A 17,874-nucleotide genomic window follows, 5' to 3' on the forward strand; every position below is an offset into this window, starting at 1 on the left:
CTTTGTGGGGCTCTATTGTGGTTTCTGTGAATCCTTTCCATTCTTTCCCACTCTGAATGAACTGTGGTGGTCTGAGTTATAAACTCATTCAGACTAAATTCTACCTTTTAGATGTGTGGAGCAAGAGAATCACTTTTAGTGATTACTTCATGTCATTTCTCACTTTTAGATATACCAAAAGAAAGCACTAAATGCCAAAATCCCTAACTCTGTATTTAAGCAACTTGAGGACAGGCAGTGTGATTTACAATTCTTTGTTTCCAGTTCATATTTTGGGAGTGCTTGTAGAAAATTAAAGCTGTGGCTCTTATGGGAGAGAGTGGGTAATAAGTTGGTTGTGAGGAAATCAGAAATTATCTTTACATTGCTCAATATCCACTCCGTGACTGCAGTGCCTCCTACTCCAAAGAAAGCCCTCCATCTGGAACATCATCTAAGTCCTGATGTAATGCAGTTTCTGAAAGGGTCCCACTTTCTTCTCTCCCCAAAGAAGAAAAAAATTCAGTTTCAAAATACATTTAATACATATACTTTCCAAGTCCAAGGTGGCATAACGTTACATTTCAAAGACAAATTTATCCATTTGTTTTCAGAAGTCATTATTCTCCAGGAAGAATATATTTTCTGAAATTCCAAGAAAGTTAGGTAAACTAAGAGTTTCTTCTGATACTCTCTAGTGTGTCTCCATCTATTCCATCATATGATCAGTGAAAAAGATTTGCATTTGAGGCGGCTTAGTTGAAAAAAAAAATTGAAACAGCTTACTGATTTCCTGGAAGAAAACAAAACACTTTTTAAATGTAGGTAAAAGCATATTGGATTGAAACATTTTTACTTGAGATCAAAATTTCTTTTCTAGGAGTATCCATCTCAAATCATTCTTTTGTTCTTTCCAAGGACATTTGGTTCCAGAGATCTGTACATGTTAAATGATTATTTCTGCTTGTTGGTACTTAAAGAGCTTAGTTTTGCAACATTTCTTAAGTCCCATCTCAAGATAATGGCACATATGTTCACCTACTGTGCTAAATCCTATCTATTACTATGACTATTACTATAGACAGGAAGTATTACTGCTTCCAACACTAGGTTAAGAAGGTTCTGTGTCTCATCCATGATGGGTGAGTGGACAAAAGTATTATGATTGATTAACTGTGACTGCTGCGGGCCTGCATGTGTTTGGGAGTCAGAGGGAGGTGAGAAAGGGAAAGGACAGTCTGTTTCCAAATACTCCCAGATCAGACCTAAGATAGAAAGTATGTTATGCCAGCAACTAAATGTCTCCTTTCTGGGTTGATACAATAGAATTGGTGGCCCAATAAAAATACTCCCTCACAGTACTGGAATCAACTGTGAGTGTTAGGTATAGGGGATCCCTGGTTTTATTAGGATCCGTATTTGTCGAGGCAAGACAACTCTGCTCCCACCCTGCAGATGACTTTCACAAGGCATTTTCCTGGCTCAGAGTATTTACCATTTGGCGGCCCTGTGGTGGTTTCCTGGGTAGTGTGCATGCCCCTTCGGATGCCTGCAGGGGCCGTCACTTCAAAGTCATCATCTGTGTCACTAGGAGTTGGAGAGAAGCCTTCTGAGGTTCCCTGGATGGCAGGATTCATTCCTGCTTGCCCTGCAGGAAGGATTCCATTCTGGGCATCTGGATTAGCTTGACTGTTGGGCAGGATGGATCCTGGGAACAGGGGCTGGAAAATGAGGCCTGTGAAGATTTGTGGGGCCATTGGCTGGAATGAGGAAGGGAAAATGCAAACAAAGTCAAAAGACACATTTTAATGCTGGTCAACCAGTCTTTTCTCCTTTGAGGGTAGCAAGTTGAGGTAGGAAACGCAGGACCAGAATGGTAGAGTCAGACAAGATAATCAAGATTGGGCATTCCTTAGAGGAAATGCCTCCTTCTACTGAGCAAGGCTGATGCTGGTTTTGTGACTACAATTCCATGTTGTATCAGAAAGGACACATCAGAATCAAGCCAGTCATGGGAAAAGGAATAATGAAAAATTTGCTCATCTCAGGTGTATGTGGAGATAGAACTAAGGCAGAAAATCCATACTATTATGCTGGGCTTTCTCTCTGCTATTAACCTAAATTATAGTCTCTCTTTTGCCCAAAAGTTTTTAAAGTAATTTAAGATACTAAACATTAATGGAAAAATTAATCCAAGTAGTCAATCAATCCTCATCTCATGGTTGGCATCTCTTCAGGTTTCTTTTGATTTATTTTTCAAAGGCATTGGAATATTCAGTTAGAAATATTTCTCTTGTCATTTCAACCACTTCTTTATTCCTTGAGGCTACTCAGCGGAATTCCTATGGATAGGTCTGTCAATGATTTGCACACTGGAAATAAATGTTGCTGCCTGCATTTATTTTTTTCCCCTGGAAAAAATTACTGTAAGAAATTCTTCCTAAGAAAAAATAATTTAGTATAAACTGGATTTGGAGAGAATTCAGGCGGGACTTGTTCTCTGAAACCCCTCAGCTCTGATAATGTTGACATTGAGTAAGAAGGGTTGAGGGCTCATAATTAAGATACAGGTCATTTTCTTTGAGCATAGTTCTTAATTGTAAGTTTGTATAAGAATGGCCTGAGGGGGCGCCTGGGTGGCTCAGTCGGTTAAGCATTTGACTTCGGCTCAGGTCATGATCTCACAGTTCATGAGTTTGAGCCCTGCGTCAGGCTATGGGCTGACAGCTCAGAGCCTGGAGCTGCTTTGGATTCTCTGTCTCCCTCTATCTCTGCCCCTCCCCCACTCACACTATGTCTCTCTCCCTCTCAAAAATAAACAAACATTAAAAAAAAAAAAAAAAAAAGAATGGCCTGAGAAGTTTATTTAAAAGGTAATTCCTAGGCTTTATTGTTAGAGAGATTCTGATTGAGCTACTTTAGGGCAGAATCCAGAAATCTGCATTTTTTTTTTTTTTTATCAACACCCTGAGTTGTTTGATTTGTGAGCCAACACTAAAGTTTTTGAGGGGCGCCTGGGTGGCGCAGTCGGTTAAGCGTCCGACTTCAGCCAGGTCACGATCTCGCGGTCCGGGAGTTCGAGCCCCGCGTCGGGCTCTGGGCTGATGGCTCAGAGCCTGGAGCCTGTTTCTGATTCTGTGTCTCCCTCTCTCTCTGCCCCTCCCCCATTCATGCTCTGTCTCTCTCTGTCCCAAAAATAAATAAACGTTGAAAAAAAAAATTAAAAAATAAAGTTTTTGAAAACACTGTCTTAGATTTACCAGGTACTGAAACCAGAATTAGACTTACGGCAGATGAGAGACAGGAATAGAACACAGATGTTTTCAAGCTGGGGGTCATGGCCTCCATAGATTTGAAATAAAGAAGGCAGTAATGCCCATCATTAAAAAATAAGATAAAAAGAATAGACTATAAATTACCAAGTGCATTCTCTACAGTAAGGGTAAATACTATTTCATGAAGTGTTCTGTGTGTGTGCATGTGTGTATGTGTGTTGTGTTAGCTGCATGAAAAATATAGCTGTTACCATGAGTTTTACTGAAAAAAAGTTTGAAAACCACTGGTATAATGGATCGAAAAATGGCTTTTGATCCGAATATACTGTTTCGTGACCTTGGAACCTAAGGTGCTTGGGTTCTCTGAGCCTCAGTCTTGTTACCTATAAAGTTGGGTTACAACTCTGTTCTTTGTGTTCTTGTGGACTGGCTGGCTCAGTCCGTAGAGCATGCAACTCTTGATCTTGGGGTTGTGAGTTCAAGCCCCACTTTGGGCATAGTTTTAAAAATCTGTACTTTGTCACTTGGTGAGACTTAAAGGCAATGTATGTAAAAGATCTACCAAGGTACGTGTTACACAGAATTGGCTTAATGACTGGTAGATGTGGATGTTCCATTGTTGCAGAAAAGCCCCATTACTTGATTTTATTTGTGAACAATCTAGCAAATCTCTACCTTTTTCATAATAGAAAGATTTCAAAGAAACCTATCTTCCAAGACACTGCCTCAACTCTTAACTTCAGTGTCATGTTTAGATACTGCATTAATTCAAATCATTTTTTTTCTGACATGACTTAAGGGGAAATGTATAGAAGTGTCTAATAATGGCAAGATGAGTTTCATTTAGGTTCAGCCCTCTAGTTATTTCTGTGTATAGGGAAGAGTTCATCCATCACTATAAGATGCTAGAAAAAAAACATATTTTCATAAAGTTAAAAATTTAAGCCAAGAAAATGAATCTTTCTTTCAATAAATATCAATATGTATATTATTATACATTGTATGACTTTTGATAATTTAGAATCCTAGATTTTAATCTATGCATTTTAAAAATATGCATTGGATTTCTGGATAGAATTGAATTTGACATCAATATAGAGAAAACAAAAGCTAAGTCTCCACTATCTGGAGAAGGATAGTGAAATCTTCAGCTAGAAAAGGATAAATTAATGCAAGGACCTATAAAAATGTTCGGTTTATAGAAGCATGCACGAGGGTTAGCAGGTGTGGTCAAAAGAGATTGTGTGGGGACAGAAAGAAGGATTGTGATAGCAGGGAAAAGAATTTGAAATGCTAGTAATTTTTTATATATATATATTTTTTATATACATTTTATATAATTATATATGTGTGTGTGTGTGTATATATATATATATATGTATATATTTTACCAATTCTTCTGAGCTTAGGATGGTACCCTAAAAGGACAATAATAACACAAGTTATTAGACAAATTTTAATATATTTGAAGCAAGATATGTATAACATAACTTAAAAACTTAAGATACTTATAAAATTTGTAAAGAGACATTTAAAAATTTTCAACAATATTTTAACTGCCTCTGTGACTTGTGTCATATAATTCAAGCTGGCATATGATATTGGACTGCTAACACTTATTATCTGAATGATGTGAAGTCTTCTGCATTTAAAAAAGTATAAATGTTTCTATTATTAAGTAATACATGCACATTGGAGGAAACTTGGAAAATGTAGAAAGCAACAAAGAAAAAAAGTATAATGCCATTGTACAGAGTTGGATGGATTTTCTTCCAGATGTTTTTCACACATGTCTTTTTTCCATAATAGAAGTTATGTCATTTATATAATTTGGGTCTTACTTTTTCTTTTAATACTACATCAATAATCATTTAACCTTACTAGTGACAAAATCGAATAAATAAATATCCTTTTTGGATGGTCACAAAGTATTTGCTCTATGTTGTACCATTTACTTGAACATTTCCTTTTTGTTTAAATTTAAATTGCATCCAATGTTTTTCTTCATTACAAATATTATTATTTTGATGGATATGTTTGTAAATAAACTTTTGCTGTATTTCAGATTATTTCATTTGAATGTGTTTCTAGATGTGGAATTAAGAATTGATATGAACCAGGGGCTTGGTTAAGCATCTATCATCTCATGTCATGATCTCATGGTTCACAGGTTCGAGCCCTGCATTGGGTTCTGTGCTGACAGCTCAGAGACTGGAGCCTGCTTTGGGTTCTGTGTCTCCCTCTCTCTCCCTGCCCCTCCCCTGCTCCTGCTCTGCCTGTCTCTCTCTCTCTCTCAAAAAAAAGATTGTCTTTAAAAGGTTGTTTTGAATACTGAGATAGTATATAACAAATAACTAGATGCCTAGAACAGTGCCTCGTGTGTAGTAAATGCTCAATAAGTGTTAGCTCATTACTATCAGTGTTCATACAGTGCAAAGTAAACAGGAAACTTGGCAACTATCTGCTGAATTGAGGCAGGATGACATATTTCACACTAAACTGATTTAAAGTAAAAATCACATTGCAAAACAATCTTACCTGGGCTCCAAGGTGTGCTACAATAACTGGCAACATCTGAAAAAAGAGTGAAAAATTCAATAAAAAATATGCTCAAAGCAGATGATATAAATATAGGGACTTTCTTAAGAGTATACAATATACCTTGAACAAATATTTGTTACCAATGTATCAGCTAATCATAGAGGCCCATCGAGTTGGATGGGAACTGAAACTCATCTGATGTGTAAAAAGCAGATTCAACCCAGAGGGATTTGGAAACTAGTCCAAGGCAGCACATTAAGGAGGTAGAAGTTACTAAATTGGACGAGCAAAAACTAATTTTGGTCTCAAGCTATCTCCAAACTGAAAGTTATTACAAGTAATTATGAGGATAAAATGCATGTATTTCTTTTATATGGCACCTCAGAAGATACACTAAAAAACAGATTTCTAAAATACAAAGATTTATTGAAGCAAATATATTTAGTCTCATGATGGTTACCTGGATATTTTGCTGTTAAAATAGAGCACTGGTAGAAAATGATGGATGATGTTGTTCTATAATCTTGATACTGGCAGTTCTTAGAACTGAGTGAGAAATACTTTACTGGTCACTGATAATCACACGAATGTTATTGATATGGAGAACAAAGGCAAAAGAAATGTAGATAAAATTAAATTTCCACATAACCTGCAGCCCACTGACAAATACTTGAGGCTGGCAGAGTATGACATTCCTATAGGAACTCCCAATCTTAATGTTAATGCTTTGCTAGAGGAAAAAACAACCTTAGCTTGACAATAGCTAGGCCTCCAGGATCCTATAAGTCTTCTTTAACATATGAAAACCTTTTGTGAACTTTTCTTTTTCTCTGCCCCTCCCAATTTAAAAGTATATAAACCAACAGCTTCTTACAATCCCCAGGACAGCCCTTTCTGCCCTCAGTCCTGTGTCCCGGTGCTTTAAATATAACCACTTTTTTGCACCAAAAATGTCTCAAGAATTCTTTCTTGGCCATTCACTCTCAGACCCCCACTTCAAATCACATCATTATGAAGTTTTAGTTGAAAAGATTTTGGTGAGGGGGTTCACATTCTCTAGTACTCTAAGAGTTAACCTAGAGTTTGTCCAAGAGAACTAGGCTTTTAAAGTTTATTTTAATCTCTATAGAAATTCACATAGTGTCACGAAAGTTATCAAAATGGGGATTTTAATACTAACCACACCAAAGATGCAAAAGTCTTATGAAATGGACTCTTAACTTTGTAATTTCCCAAGATAGTTTGCACAGTAATACCCATAATGCCAAAAGGTACATGCATTTAAGTATATACATTTAGAAAAAGTTTTACTGTCAATCAGATTCTTGATTACTGGCAAAACAACCGAGTAATCCTCAGAATGGCAATGGGAAAGTGGGTTGAGGGGAAGGGGTGCTCAGGATTTGGAAAAAAAGCATAATTAAATTTCTTCTTTAAAGGCCAATTTGAAGGAACGAAAAGATACAAACAGGAAACCACAGATGTGTAAATAAAAAGTTTAACAAAAAATAACTTAGTTATTAACCAGTGTAACAATAAGGAGAAAAAATTTTTATAAGTTTTTTGGTAGAGAAATTGTTTGAAATAAAAATAGCTAACACTTCTGAGTGTTTACTGTGTGGTAGGCACTGTTCTAAGTGTTTTATGTTTATTTGCTCATTTGATTCTTATAATAGCCCTAGGGGTAGGTTCAACTTTAATTCCTATTTTTTTTTTTAATTTTTTTTTTTCAACGTTTATTTATTTTTGGGACAGAGAGAGACAGAGCATGAACGGGGGAGGGGCAGAGAGAGAGGGAGACACAGAATCGGAAACAGGCTCCAGGCTCCGAGCCATCAGCCCAGAGCCATCAGCCCAGAGCCTGACGCGGGGCTCGAACTCACGGACTGCGAGATCGTGACCTGGCTGAAGTCGGACGCTTAACCGACTGCGCCACCCAGGCGCCCCTTTAATTCCTATTTTAAATCATGAGGAAAGTGCACCACAGAGTGGTGAAGTAACTTGACCATACATGTAGTGACTAGGGAGCTGGGATTTGACCAAAGTTTTATGGTTCAGGAGTTCACTCTTTTTTTTTTTTTAATGTTTACTTATTTATTTTGAAAGAAAGAGCGTGCATGCAAGCAGGGGAGGGAAAGAGAGAATCCCAAGTAAGTTCTGTGCTGCCAGCATGAAGCCTGATATCAGGTTAGAACCCATGAACCCTGAGATTATGACCTGAGCCGAAATCAAGAGTCAGATGTTTAACTGACTAAGCCACCCAGGCACCCTTAGCGTTCTTAACCATGTTGGCTTTGGGTTGATAAATGAGAGCTGTGCACATGTGCCCAGGTTTCTGGCAGAGGATATAAGCTACTCTGCATAGGGAGAGGCAGGCTCCAAGGAGCTGGGGCAGCACAGGAAGTCAGGTATGGGGACCCTTGGTGGTGGCATATCCTGGAGACACTGAAGAATCCCTACTGAGAATGGGGATTGATTTATATTATTGCATGTTGGGGGCATGCAGTGTCAAACCCAGTCTACTGCATCTTTAGTAACTTCTGTGGTGCCTACTAATGCTTTTGACTCCAGTGGATGTTTGTTGGTGAATTTGAAGATGTACTAAATTTGACTTCAAGGTTGAAGCAGGGTGACAATTGAAACTGAAGCTGGGGAGTTAGCATATGGATTATATCAGGGGCATGTGTTAAGGAGATTCTCATTTTATTTGCCTGTCTCTAGTCTTTTTAGTCTTTCTCTAATATGTATGTAAGAAATAAGCACTGTCTGATAGATAAGATACATCTCAATATTAAAAAAGAAATGTAAAAATTAGTTATGTCACAGAATTTCACAAATATGAATAAATGAAGCAGTATAGAGTTCCCTGTGTTATTTTGGATAAATGAAAGTACAGAGAAAGTACTTAGTTGCATATGACATAAAACTTAAGTTGAGCAGCTTAAAATTATTTTGTCAGTTAAACTCAGCTTTGATTATAATTACTAATTAATTTAAGCTTGCTCTTATTAAGACCTGGAAGTGTCCATAGTGATAGGAAGATTTTAGAATATATTGGTCCATTGTTGTATTCATGTTTTATAATTTGGGAATGTGTATTAAAAGTCTTACATATTTGTATGTCTTTGGATCTCAAAATTCTGTTCCTAAGAACTGGTCATAAGAAAATAATCATTGACATGATCAAAGACTTAGTTAAAGGATATTCACTGTAATATTGTTTATAGAAGCACACATTTGGGTGAAAAAAACCCCACAATTTTTACAATATGATGGAATGCTAAGCAATCATTAAAAACCATTTTATTAGTGAATATTTCAAAATACAAAGACTATTAAAAATATATTAAGTGAAGGGAGCCTAGGTGGCTAATTGGTTAAGTGTCTGACTTGATTTTGGCTCAGGTCATGATCTCATGGGTTTGTGGGATCGAGCCCCCTGTTGGGCTCTGCACAGGGCATGGAGCCTGCTTAAGATTCTCTCTGTCCCTTTCCGCCACCCCCTCTCAGAATGGATGAATAAACTTAAAAAAAAAGAATTCTAGGGGCGCCTGGGTGGCGCAGTCGGTTAAGCGTCCGACTTCAGCCAGGTCACGATCTCGCCGTCCGGGAGTTCGAGCCCCGCGTCAGGCTCTGGGCTGATGGCTCAGAGCCTGGAGCCTGTTTCTGATTCTGTGTCTCCCTCTCTCTCTGCCCCTCGCCCGTTCATGCTCTGTCTCTCTCTGTCCCAAAAATAAATAAACGTTGAAAACAAAAACAAACAAACAAAAAAAAAGAATTCTATCATATATGCATATACATGTATATATGTGTGTGTGTGTCTATATATATATATATATATATGCATTTTCTTTGAAAAATGTACAATACTCATATTTTCTTAAAAAAAATGTACTTACATGTGTAGAAAAAGGACTGGAAGGTCATACCCTAGAATGCTGACAGTGTTTAGTTCTGGCTGATAGGATTATGAGTGAATGTTCTTTTTCTTTTTGCTTTCTATATTTTCATAATTCTATATAACTTACATCAACTATATATGTAATACATAAAAAAGCTTCTACAAAAATGAGACCATTATGTGGGAATGATAAGGGCTGAGTTCATGTGTTTATCTATGAACAACTTAGTCTAGCTGTAAAGGGATCATTGTGTTTTTCTCCAGAGTCACTAAGCTTATTTAGAGAAGTTTTAAGAAGGTAAAACTTGGACTTTGTCTGTAGGTAAAATGCAACACTTTTGACAGGAGTGATGCCCCATGTATGTCATTTATATCTTAGTGGGGGAGGGTTTTTCAGGGTTTTTCCTGAAAGCAAGTGATGATGGGAGGGGAAAAGGAACTAGAGAGTCACTGAGCACTTGAGAGGAGGCATGAAAAAAGGGCATAAACAGGAGACTGGATTTGCTGGGAATAAACTTTATCCATCTCTTGATTTCTCTTTGGGATGATTGTGGTCACCCAGGAAGTCCTCTATGGAAAACAGCAAGCAAGAAAAGAATCCTGCTACCTCTCAGTTTCTCCCCTTATATTCTTGACTTTTCAGTCTTCTACAGCTCTTCACATTTCCCTGTTACCCGCTACAAATGTATTCTAGAGAGGGTATGGGGTTGCGTGCTTGGCTTTCCTTGTGTGTTTTCATCAAGAACCAAATTGCCAAAGATGTTCTATGTTCAATTGGACATTCCTCTGTAAATTTCTGGGTGAAATTTTCGAGAACCTTAAAAAAATTCTTTCCTCCCCTTTAGGGTTCCACCTGATAGAAAATGCTCCCCCTTGTTGAACTGAACTGTTTTGAACTTACTTGGGCTTGCAGTGGCTGTTGTGTATTCAATCCCCCCAGGGTCAGTGGGAGGGTCTGGGTACCAGGCGCCAGCCCTGCAGGAGGATTTAGCTGTAGGGCAATGAAAAAGATTGTTACTGTGTTGTTTCAGGTTGGCCATTCAAGAAACCAAAATGTATTTACCAAAGTTAAAATATGTTTAAAGGACGGGTTTGCTATGCAAATATATGTGTCTAGTATGCAGACCTGAAAAATAGTATGCAATATACTATTGCTTTAGGAATTAGGTATAGAGATGAAGTTCAAAGACTTACTTAGTGTACTAGTACGGCCATAAGGTCCAGGACTAACTTTTCCCATATTAAGTTTTCCTTTGGCATTTAACCCATTTTCTTGAGGATTACTTAGGTGATTTTATCCTCACTTTCCCCTTTTGGCTGTAACAATGGTTCCTGGGATTTTTTGATAGCTTTCTTATAAAGAAATTAATTCCTTTACAGGTATCCCCATAAAAATTGTGAAGGTCACAGTGAAATATCTAGTCTGAATGTGGTTTAATACTATGTTTCAATCTTAACAATCAAAAAAGGAATTTATTATGTTTCCTCTCCCAGAGTAAACCATACAGATAATCCACGAGAAGAGTGAGGATCTTTCTACCCCTTCTAGTTTTCTCGTGTCTCTAGTTTTCTCTCGTCTAGTGGTCATAGCGTTTGTGTGGGTGCGTGAACACTGTAGGGTGCAGTGAGGGAAATATGTTGGAGGAATGTGTAGAGGAGCTTGAAGGAGAGATAAAAAGAAAAAAAGCAGCAAAGACATGAAAATTTGATTAATTCTTTTAGAAACCCTCTTGCTAAGTAAAACTTTGAATGATGTACTGAAGAGCATCCAATGCTCCTACTTTTTTGTGTTCTCTTTCAACTTATCTACAATGAATGTGTGTGTGCGTGTATTTGTGGGAACACACACATGGACATTAAACATTACGTATTGCATTTAACAACGGATATTAAAATGATATAAAAGAGTCTTACCAGCTGCAGATCTGCGCCCAGTGTGATCATCTGTGTCAGCGGTATTAGACTTAAAGAGGGGAAGACCTGCAGGGCATGGAAACTGATGTGAGACCAGAGCTTGTCTGTTGCCACCATGCTGTCCGTGCTGGATATCCTCAAGTACCTATACTCCCATTACAGGTGGATTTAGGTAGATTTAGGATGAAGGTAAATGGAGGTGAAGCTTGACTCCTTCCATGGCCCTCAGAGGTGCCCTAGCAATGTGTTGAGTTTAAAAGTGTGTCAGTGCACCTGGGTGGCACAGTTGGTTAAGCACCCAACTCTTGATTCTCTGGATAAAGCCCTGTCTCAGGCTTTGTGCTGTCAGTGTAGAGCCTGCTTGGCATTCTCTCTCTCTGCCTCTTCTTGCTCTCGCACTCTCTTTCTCAAAATAAATAAATATTAAAAAATATGTAACTTACTCTCATTTCTTATCTCATAGTAAATTATACACTTTAGTACTTAATTTCACATAGCTAATTTTGTCTTCTTTTGCTTAAACAGCATCCCCAAATTGTATAAGCTTCAGGTTCCTTAGGGAGTGAGATGGGCTCCTGACTTGAGTGTTCTCTAATGTCCACAGACTAAAAAGAGAACTTTGGACTTTGTTGTTATAGTACTATTTCACAACATTTAGAGGTAGGAAAGGAGGGATCCTTTAGAGCAGAACCAGGGTTGGATTGAGAAGGTGAAAGCCAAGAGACGATGCAGTTTTCAAAAATATTTAAATATGTTTTAAAGAAACAGATTTTACAGTGATATAAGCTTATCAGTAACAATGGAACTTAAGAAAACTACAAGGAAATATGCAGTTATTTTTATAGATTACCTCTTAATCCCTGCTAGCTCTGGCAGATATCACATACGACTATGTCACAGTATTTCAAGGACATTGATGACCACGCTTTGTCAATAGGTGTAGCTATTGCTTTACAGAATTTACTATTGGTTGCTAAACAATAAGACAAAAGAAAAAGAATGAAGATATTTTGCTTTTCTTGCTCAAAAATTTCAAAAAGTATGTTAGTCCTTTTTGTTTTTTCTTCCCAAAAGGAAGCCTTTCTCTCTTGTTCGGGCATAAGACTATGTAAATCTTGATTTTAAATTCCCCAGTCTTAACATGTTTCCTTTGTTGGCTGCAAATGTTCTGCCTTGTAGGACTCTTACCTGATTTAGCTGCTGTTGGTTTAGAAGAGTTGCCTGATCTAGAGCCAGTTTTGTTGGAAGTCCCAAAGCAGGGTTGAGCTGTGTCTGCAATTAACAAATATTAGATGAGGCGGGAATGTGTCTGAGATTTTGTATCCATTTATTTCCAGGATGTTACAAGTTGTCCCAAATGCACAGATGTCTCTGGAGAAGTTTTAGTTCCCTGGAAAGTTTGGTGTGTGACAGGGGATGGAATTGTAGAGTCAAAAAATGTGAGACCACAGAGGTGTGGTGGGGAAGGGTCTACTGTGGGGTCGGGCACGTAAGTTTCTTATGGTAGTTCCTAGGCTTCCTTTTCTGTAACTGCCTTCCTCCTTTTTTCAGGACACGAAATACATAGTCTGCACCTTAACTCTGTAACATTTGCTTTTTCCCAATGTCTGAAGGTAAGCTGCCATAACTTCTACTCCCTTTTCATGAAGCTTCCTGCTTCTGTCTTGTGCCTGACAAATCATTTCATGTAACGGAGATTCAATCTCCTTCTTGGCCTCCTAGTGTATTAAGGATAACCATCTTGCAGCACCTCGATGGCTCAGTAGGTTGGGCTTCCGGCTCTTGGTTTTTAGCTCAGGTCATGATCTCATGGTTCAGGGGTTTGAGCTCCTCATCAGGCTTCATGCTGATAGTGGCGAACCTGCTTGGAATTCTCTCTGTCTCCCTCTCTCTGCCACTGTTCTGTTCTCTCTTTCTCTCAAAAATAAATAAACCATAAAAAAATAGCCAACGTGTAGGGGTGAAATGTCCTTGACATCCACATCATCTGGTTGTATGGTTTTGTTCTATAGACGAGGAAACTGAGGTCCACAGAAGCAAAGTTACCTGCCCAAGGTGATACGGTGAACGGCAGAGCCATCCACCAGGATCCCTGCAAGTTCTCTTAGTCCTTGAAGAAATAAATCCTTTTTCATTAGCTTCTCTGCATTTAGGTAGAAGCTCCCTGGCCAGGTTGACTCCAGTTTGCCTATGCTCCCCGCTGCATCCCAGAGGGCAGTGTGGTATGGCCCTCCAGCACTGCATCAGCCATTGGGTAACTTGGATATTATCTTGAAGCTTCTACTGACTGGTTTCACTCTGGACTTACCCCTCAGTTGTAAGAAGTAAGATTGTCCTTAGAGGTCCCCTTAAGCTGTAAGATTATGTAAGTGTGTTTTTCAATCCCTACAATCTATTGTCAGCATGGCAGCCAGAGTGGTTCTTTGAAAACGATAGTCTGGTTCTTTCACTTTTCTGCTCAGACTCTGCATTGACTTCTATTTTCACTCAGAGTAAAAATCAGAGACCCTACAATGATCTGAAAGTCCTCATGCCCTGGGCCTCCAGTGTCTCTCTGGACTTTCCATCCCACTCCATTTCCTTTTGCTCACTCTGCTGCTGTCTTTGGGACAGATGTTTGCTGTCTTTGGGACAGATACGGCTCATTCTTGTCCTAAAACCTCACCTCTACCTGTTCCTTCTCTCTGCAATGTTCTTACCCCGGACATTGGCTCACTCCCTCACCTGCTTCAAGTCAGTGCTTGAGTGCACTGTTTTATTGGTCAGGGTCACTTACCCTGGCCTTTCTCCTAAATATGCAACTTGTCCCATCACCAATGTGTACCCTATTCCCAAGCTTTGGATCTACTAAAAACAATCACTAGGCTGTTTGAAATGTCCACATTTAAAAATTGATTCATTTTTATGGCTTTATGACAATTTAATAAATTCATCTACAAATAATAAAAAATACTTTGTCTATGTGTCATGATTTTTCATTTGGTAAATATCACTACTATACTTATAGACATGTCAGTGTCACACCCCACATCCCCTGTACCACTCACACTGCTCTCACATCATTGGCTGTTAGCAATCTGCATTAACCTGCATGCCACTCCTGAGTCAACCTTGCATGATAGCTGTGCTCCTGGAAAGTTTTATTTACCTTGAGTTTTTACAAGTAGTATGGTAATTTAAATACTCCATAGACACCCTATCTAGAAAAACTTTTTGGTAAATTTGTTTAAAGTGAAAAATCCATGTTTTGTAAAAGAATTACTAATTTACCTTGTTTCAAATTATTTTTTTTTTGTGGACAGCTTCTTTAAAGAGGGATGTAGGTGTATTTGGAGTGAAATAAGGAGATTGGTTGTATCCTCTACCCATAAATTCACCCTGTTCATCTTCTTCATAGAAGTAATCATAGTTACAATTTATAATTTAACATTTCTTTAAAAAATATTTAATAGCTACAATCCTCGTGAACACCGTGAAGGGTCACATCCTCCCCTCTGCCCTCCACTATTGTGTCTTCAACAGCTAGCACAGGATTGGGTACATAGAGAGTTTTCACTAAGTATTTGTTGATGGTATAGATGATTATAGATGTGTCCAGTGAGTTCAACTATAAATGGGTTTTTTCATTTCTTCTATTTCACAGAAAATTCCTTCTAATTTTTTCTCAGTGTACATGCTCAAGCAGCTCAAATGGTCAAAGGGAAGTCCATCGAGAGATCCAAACCACCCACACGTACGTCTATAAAATATTGGAGGACAATTGAAGAATGTGTTAGAACACTGGTGCTCCTTCCTTTCAAAAACTTGTTAAATGTGAACGTATTTTTCAGTGAAATGTTCTAAGTAAAAAATGTTAGACACTTTGTAATATTCCCTTGCTGTTGTGCAATTTGATAACCTTTTTAGAGTTTATATACTTGCATAATTTGGTAGCCTTTTCAGAGTTTATATAGTCTTCATGCTTCATGCTTCCAATTAAGAAAGTCAGAAGAAAGTACAGTCTACCTCTTTAGTCATGAGAAAATAATTGATCTCCAAGAAAGTCTTAAATTAATTTGGAAAGTAAAATAATTATCTACTTTGAGTAGGTATAATTTAAGCATTCCTCCCCCCTCCCCCCGGTTTCTACCCTATTGTTCTGCCAAAATAATTAAAGTTCTATGTTAGAGTGGATGCATTTTTAAGATCTAAGAATTTGAAATATGCACTAAACCGTATTAGTTTATCATTTTTCACTTTGGAAAATAAAAACAGAAAACGAAGGGAATGGGTTACAGGACAGAGCAGTTTTGATGGAATGCAGGAAGAAAGGTCTACAAGCAGAGGGTGCTGCTGAGGCTGGTTGGTAATAAAATAAACATATTGCACTTACTGGTAATGACTGAGTTGATCCTAGAAGATAAAGCAGTAGAATCATAGTCTTCATGTTTCAAAATGCTGCCTATAATAACAAAATGATGTCACTCTTTCACTCTATTTTTTCCCCCTTTTCAGAGAAGATTTAAAAAAAAAGTTCTATTTGAAATATCATCAGTCGATGTTACCTTTCTCTCCACTCAGGAAAATGTACAGGTAAAACAATATCCAAAGTCCAGTTGATTTCTCCAGTTTCTGTGTTGAATAATTTTACCCTTGGATGAGTTGTAAGTTTGTAGAAGGAATTTAAACTCAATTCCAGGAGGCTGGCAACTGAGACACCAATCAGGACTTAGCTGTCCGTGAAATCATTTGGTTTCTCTCATTTCCCAACACTTCATTAAGTGAGTTATTAGCTGCAGACATCATATTACCCAATGTCTACCATTTGAATAGAGGGTATTTCAGGAAGACATACCTTGTGCAATTAAAAAAAAGTGCAGACAATAAAAAAAATTACAATCCTCTTTCACTTTCATCTCCCTCCCAAACGACTTTCCAGATGTATGTTTTGTCATGTTTGTAATGTTATGTGAACATGTAAATCAAACATCAGAATGTACAGCTTTGTATACAGTTAGAAAGTGAGGCCTATTATATATTGCTTTGCAACTTTATTACTTAAATAATGGACGACTTCAGGTGTCAGTACATTTAGATTTATTTCATTTATTTAATGGTTATGTTATATTATGTAACATTTCTTTTTGATGGACATTTAATCTACTTCCATTGCATTTTGTAATTATAAAAGTGGTACAATGAATATCTTTATAAAACTTGTCTCACACATGTGGGAGTATTTCTGTAGGTTTTAATCTCAGAAGTGCTGAATTAAAAGATATCTATGTTTTAAATGTTAATAGATATGGCCAAATTGTCATCCAGAAATGTTCAATTGCCTGCTTTATTTTAAATGAGGAGAAAGATACTGAAACTTAAGCAAAAACACAGGTGTCCACTGAGGTTTGTTTAACAAAAAAATAAATAAATAAGTGCTCATCATAGGTTTTCAGGGTCCCAGGCTACACTGGGAGTTTTTTGAGATGTGCCACCTCTTTAACAATATTTTTATGGAAGTTGGTTGGGTCTATTCAACAACTTCCTTTTTTTTTAAACTTTTCTTTAAGCTTATTCATTTTTGAGAGACAGAGAGACTGAGTGTGAACAGGGGAGGGACAGAGAGTGGGAGACACAGATTCCGAAGCAGGGTCCAGTCTCTGAGCTGTCAGCACAGAGCCTGATGTGGGGCTCAAACTCACGAGCAGTGAGATCATGTTCTGAGTCAAAGTTGGATGCTTAACTGACTGAGCCACCCAGGCGCCAGGTGCAAAGCAGTGATGAATCTGTGTTTGCCAAGATTTCACATGGGAGGCCATCATAGATTTGGTTTGTTTTAGGGTCCAAGTGTCTGTTAATGGAAAATTGTCTGAGGCAATGAGGCATTCCAAAGAAATTTTCTGTAGCTATTCAATTCATTACACAACTAATTTTTATTATTGTCAGATAGGGATAGGAATACTGTCTGGGAGGAAGCACAAAGGTTAGCAGTTGTATGTATGGTAAGTGCAATAATAGGAACAATCACATGTATGAAGGACAGCAAGGTTAATTTTGTTGGGTACAGAAAAGAAGAACAAGCTTAATAAGGAGGTGACTCTCAGCTCAGCTGGGTTTTGAAGGATAAAAAAAAATTCATTAAGAACGCAAGCAGAACAGCTAGGCAGACCAAGTGTCCAGATATGGAGGAATGATGTTATTGTTTCCTAGCACTGGGACAAAATGGAGTGAGGGTAGCAGTGGAAGACAAGGTTGGATAGACGCCTAATTGTAATCTTCTGTAGCATT

General features: G+C 37.9%; 1 protein-coding gene across 2 annotated transcripts; it reads right to left on the minus strand.

The window, feature by feature from the left end:
- Positions 1–500: 500 nt before the first annotated feature.
- On the minus strand, positions 501–16,237 carry AMTN (amelotin). Of its 2 annotated transcripts, XM_040476403.1 has the most exons (9): positions 16,155–16,237; positions 15,983–16,051; positions 12,799–12,882; positions 11,611–11,676; positions 10,598–10,687; positions 5,793–5,828; positions 4,646–4,672; positions 1,475–1,739; positions 501–772 (listed from the first exon to the last, which is right to left on the minus strand). In XM_040476403.1, the coding sequence occupies exons 2-9, from the start codon at positions 16,034–16,036 to the stop codon at positions 762–764; spliced, it is 633 nt and encodes a 210-aa protein (XP_040332337.1). In that variant the 5' UTR covers positions 16,037–16,051; positions 16,155–16,237; the 3' UTR covers positions 501–761. The 2 variants fall into 2 exon arrangements, with proteins under 2 accessions (XP_040332337.1, XP_040332348.1); XM_040476414.1 differs by lacking the exon at positions 4,646–4,672.
- Between the last annotated feature and the right edge of the window lie 1,637 nt (positions 16,238–17,874).

The sequence above is a fragment of the Herpailurus yagouaroundi genome, unplaced genomic scaffold (genome assembly GCF_014898765.1).
Source record: "Herpailurus yagouaroundi ecotype Mexico unplaced genomic scaffold, PumYag 28, whole genome shotgun sequence".
Lineage (NCBI taxonomy): Eukaryota > Metazoa > Chordata > Mammalia > Carnivora > Felidae > Herpailurus > Herpailurus yagouaroundi.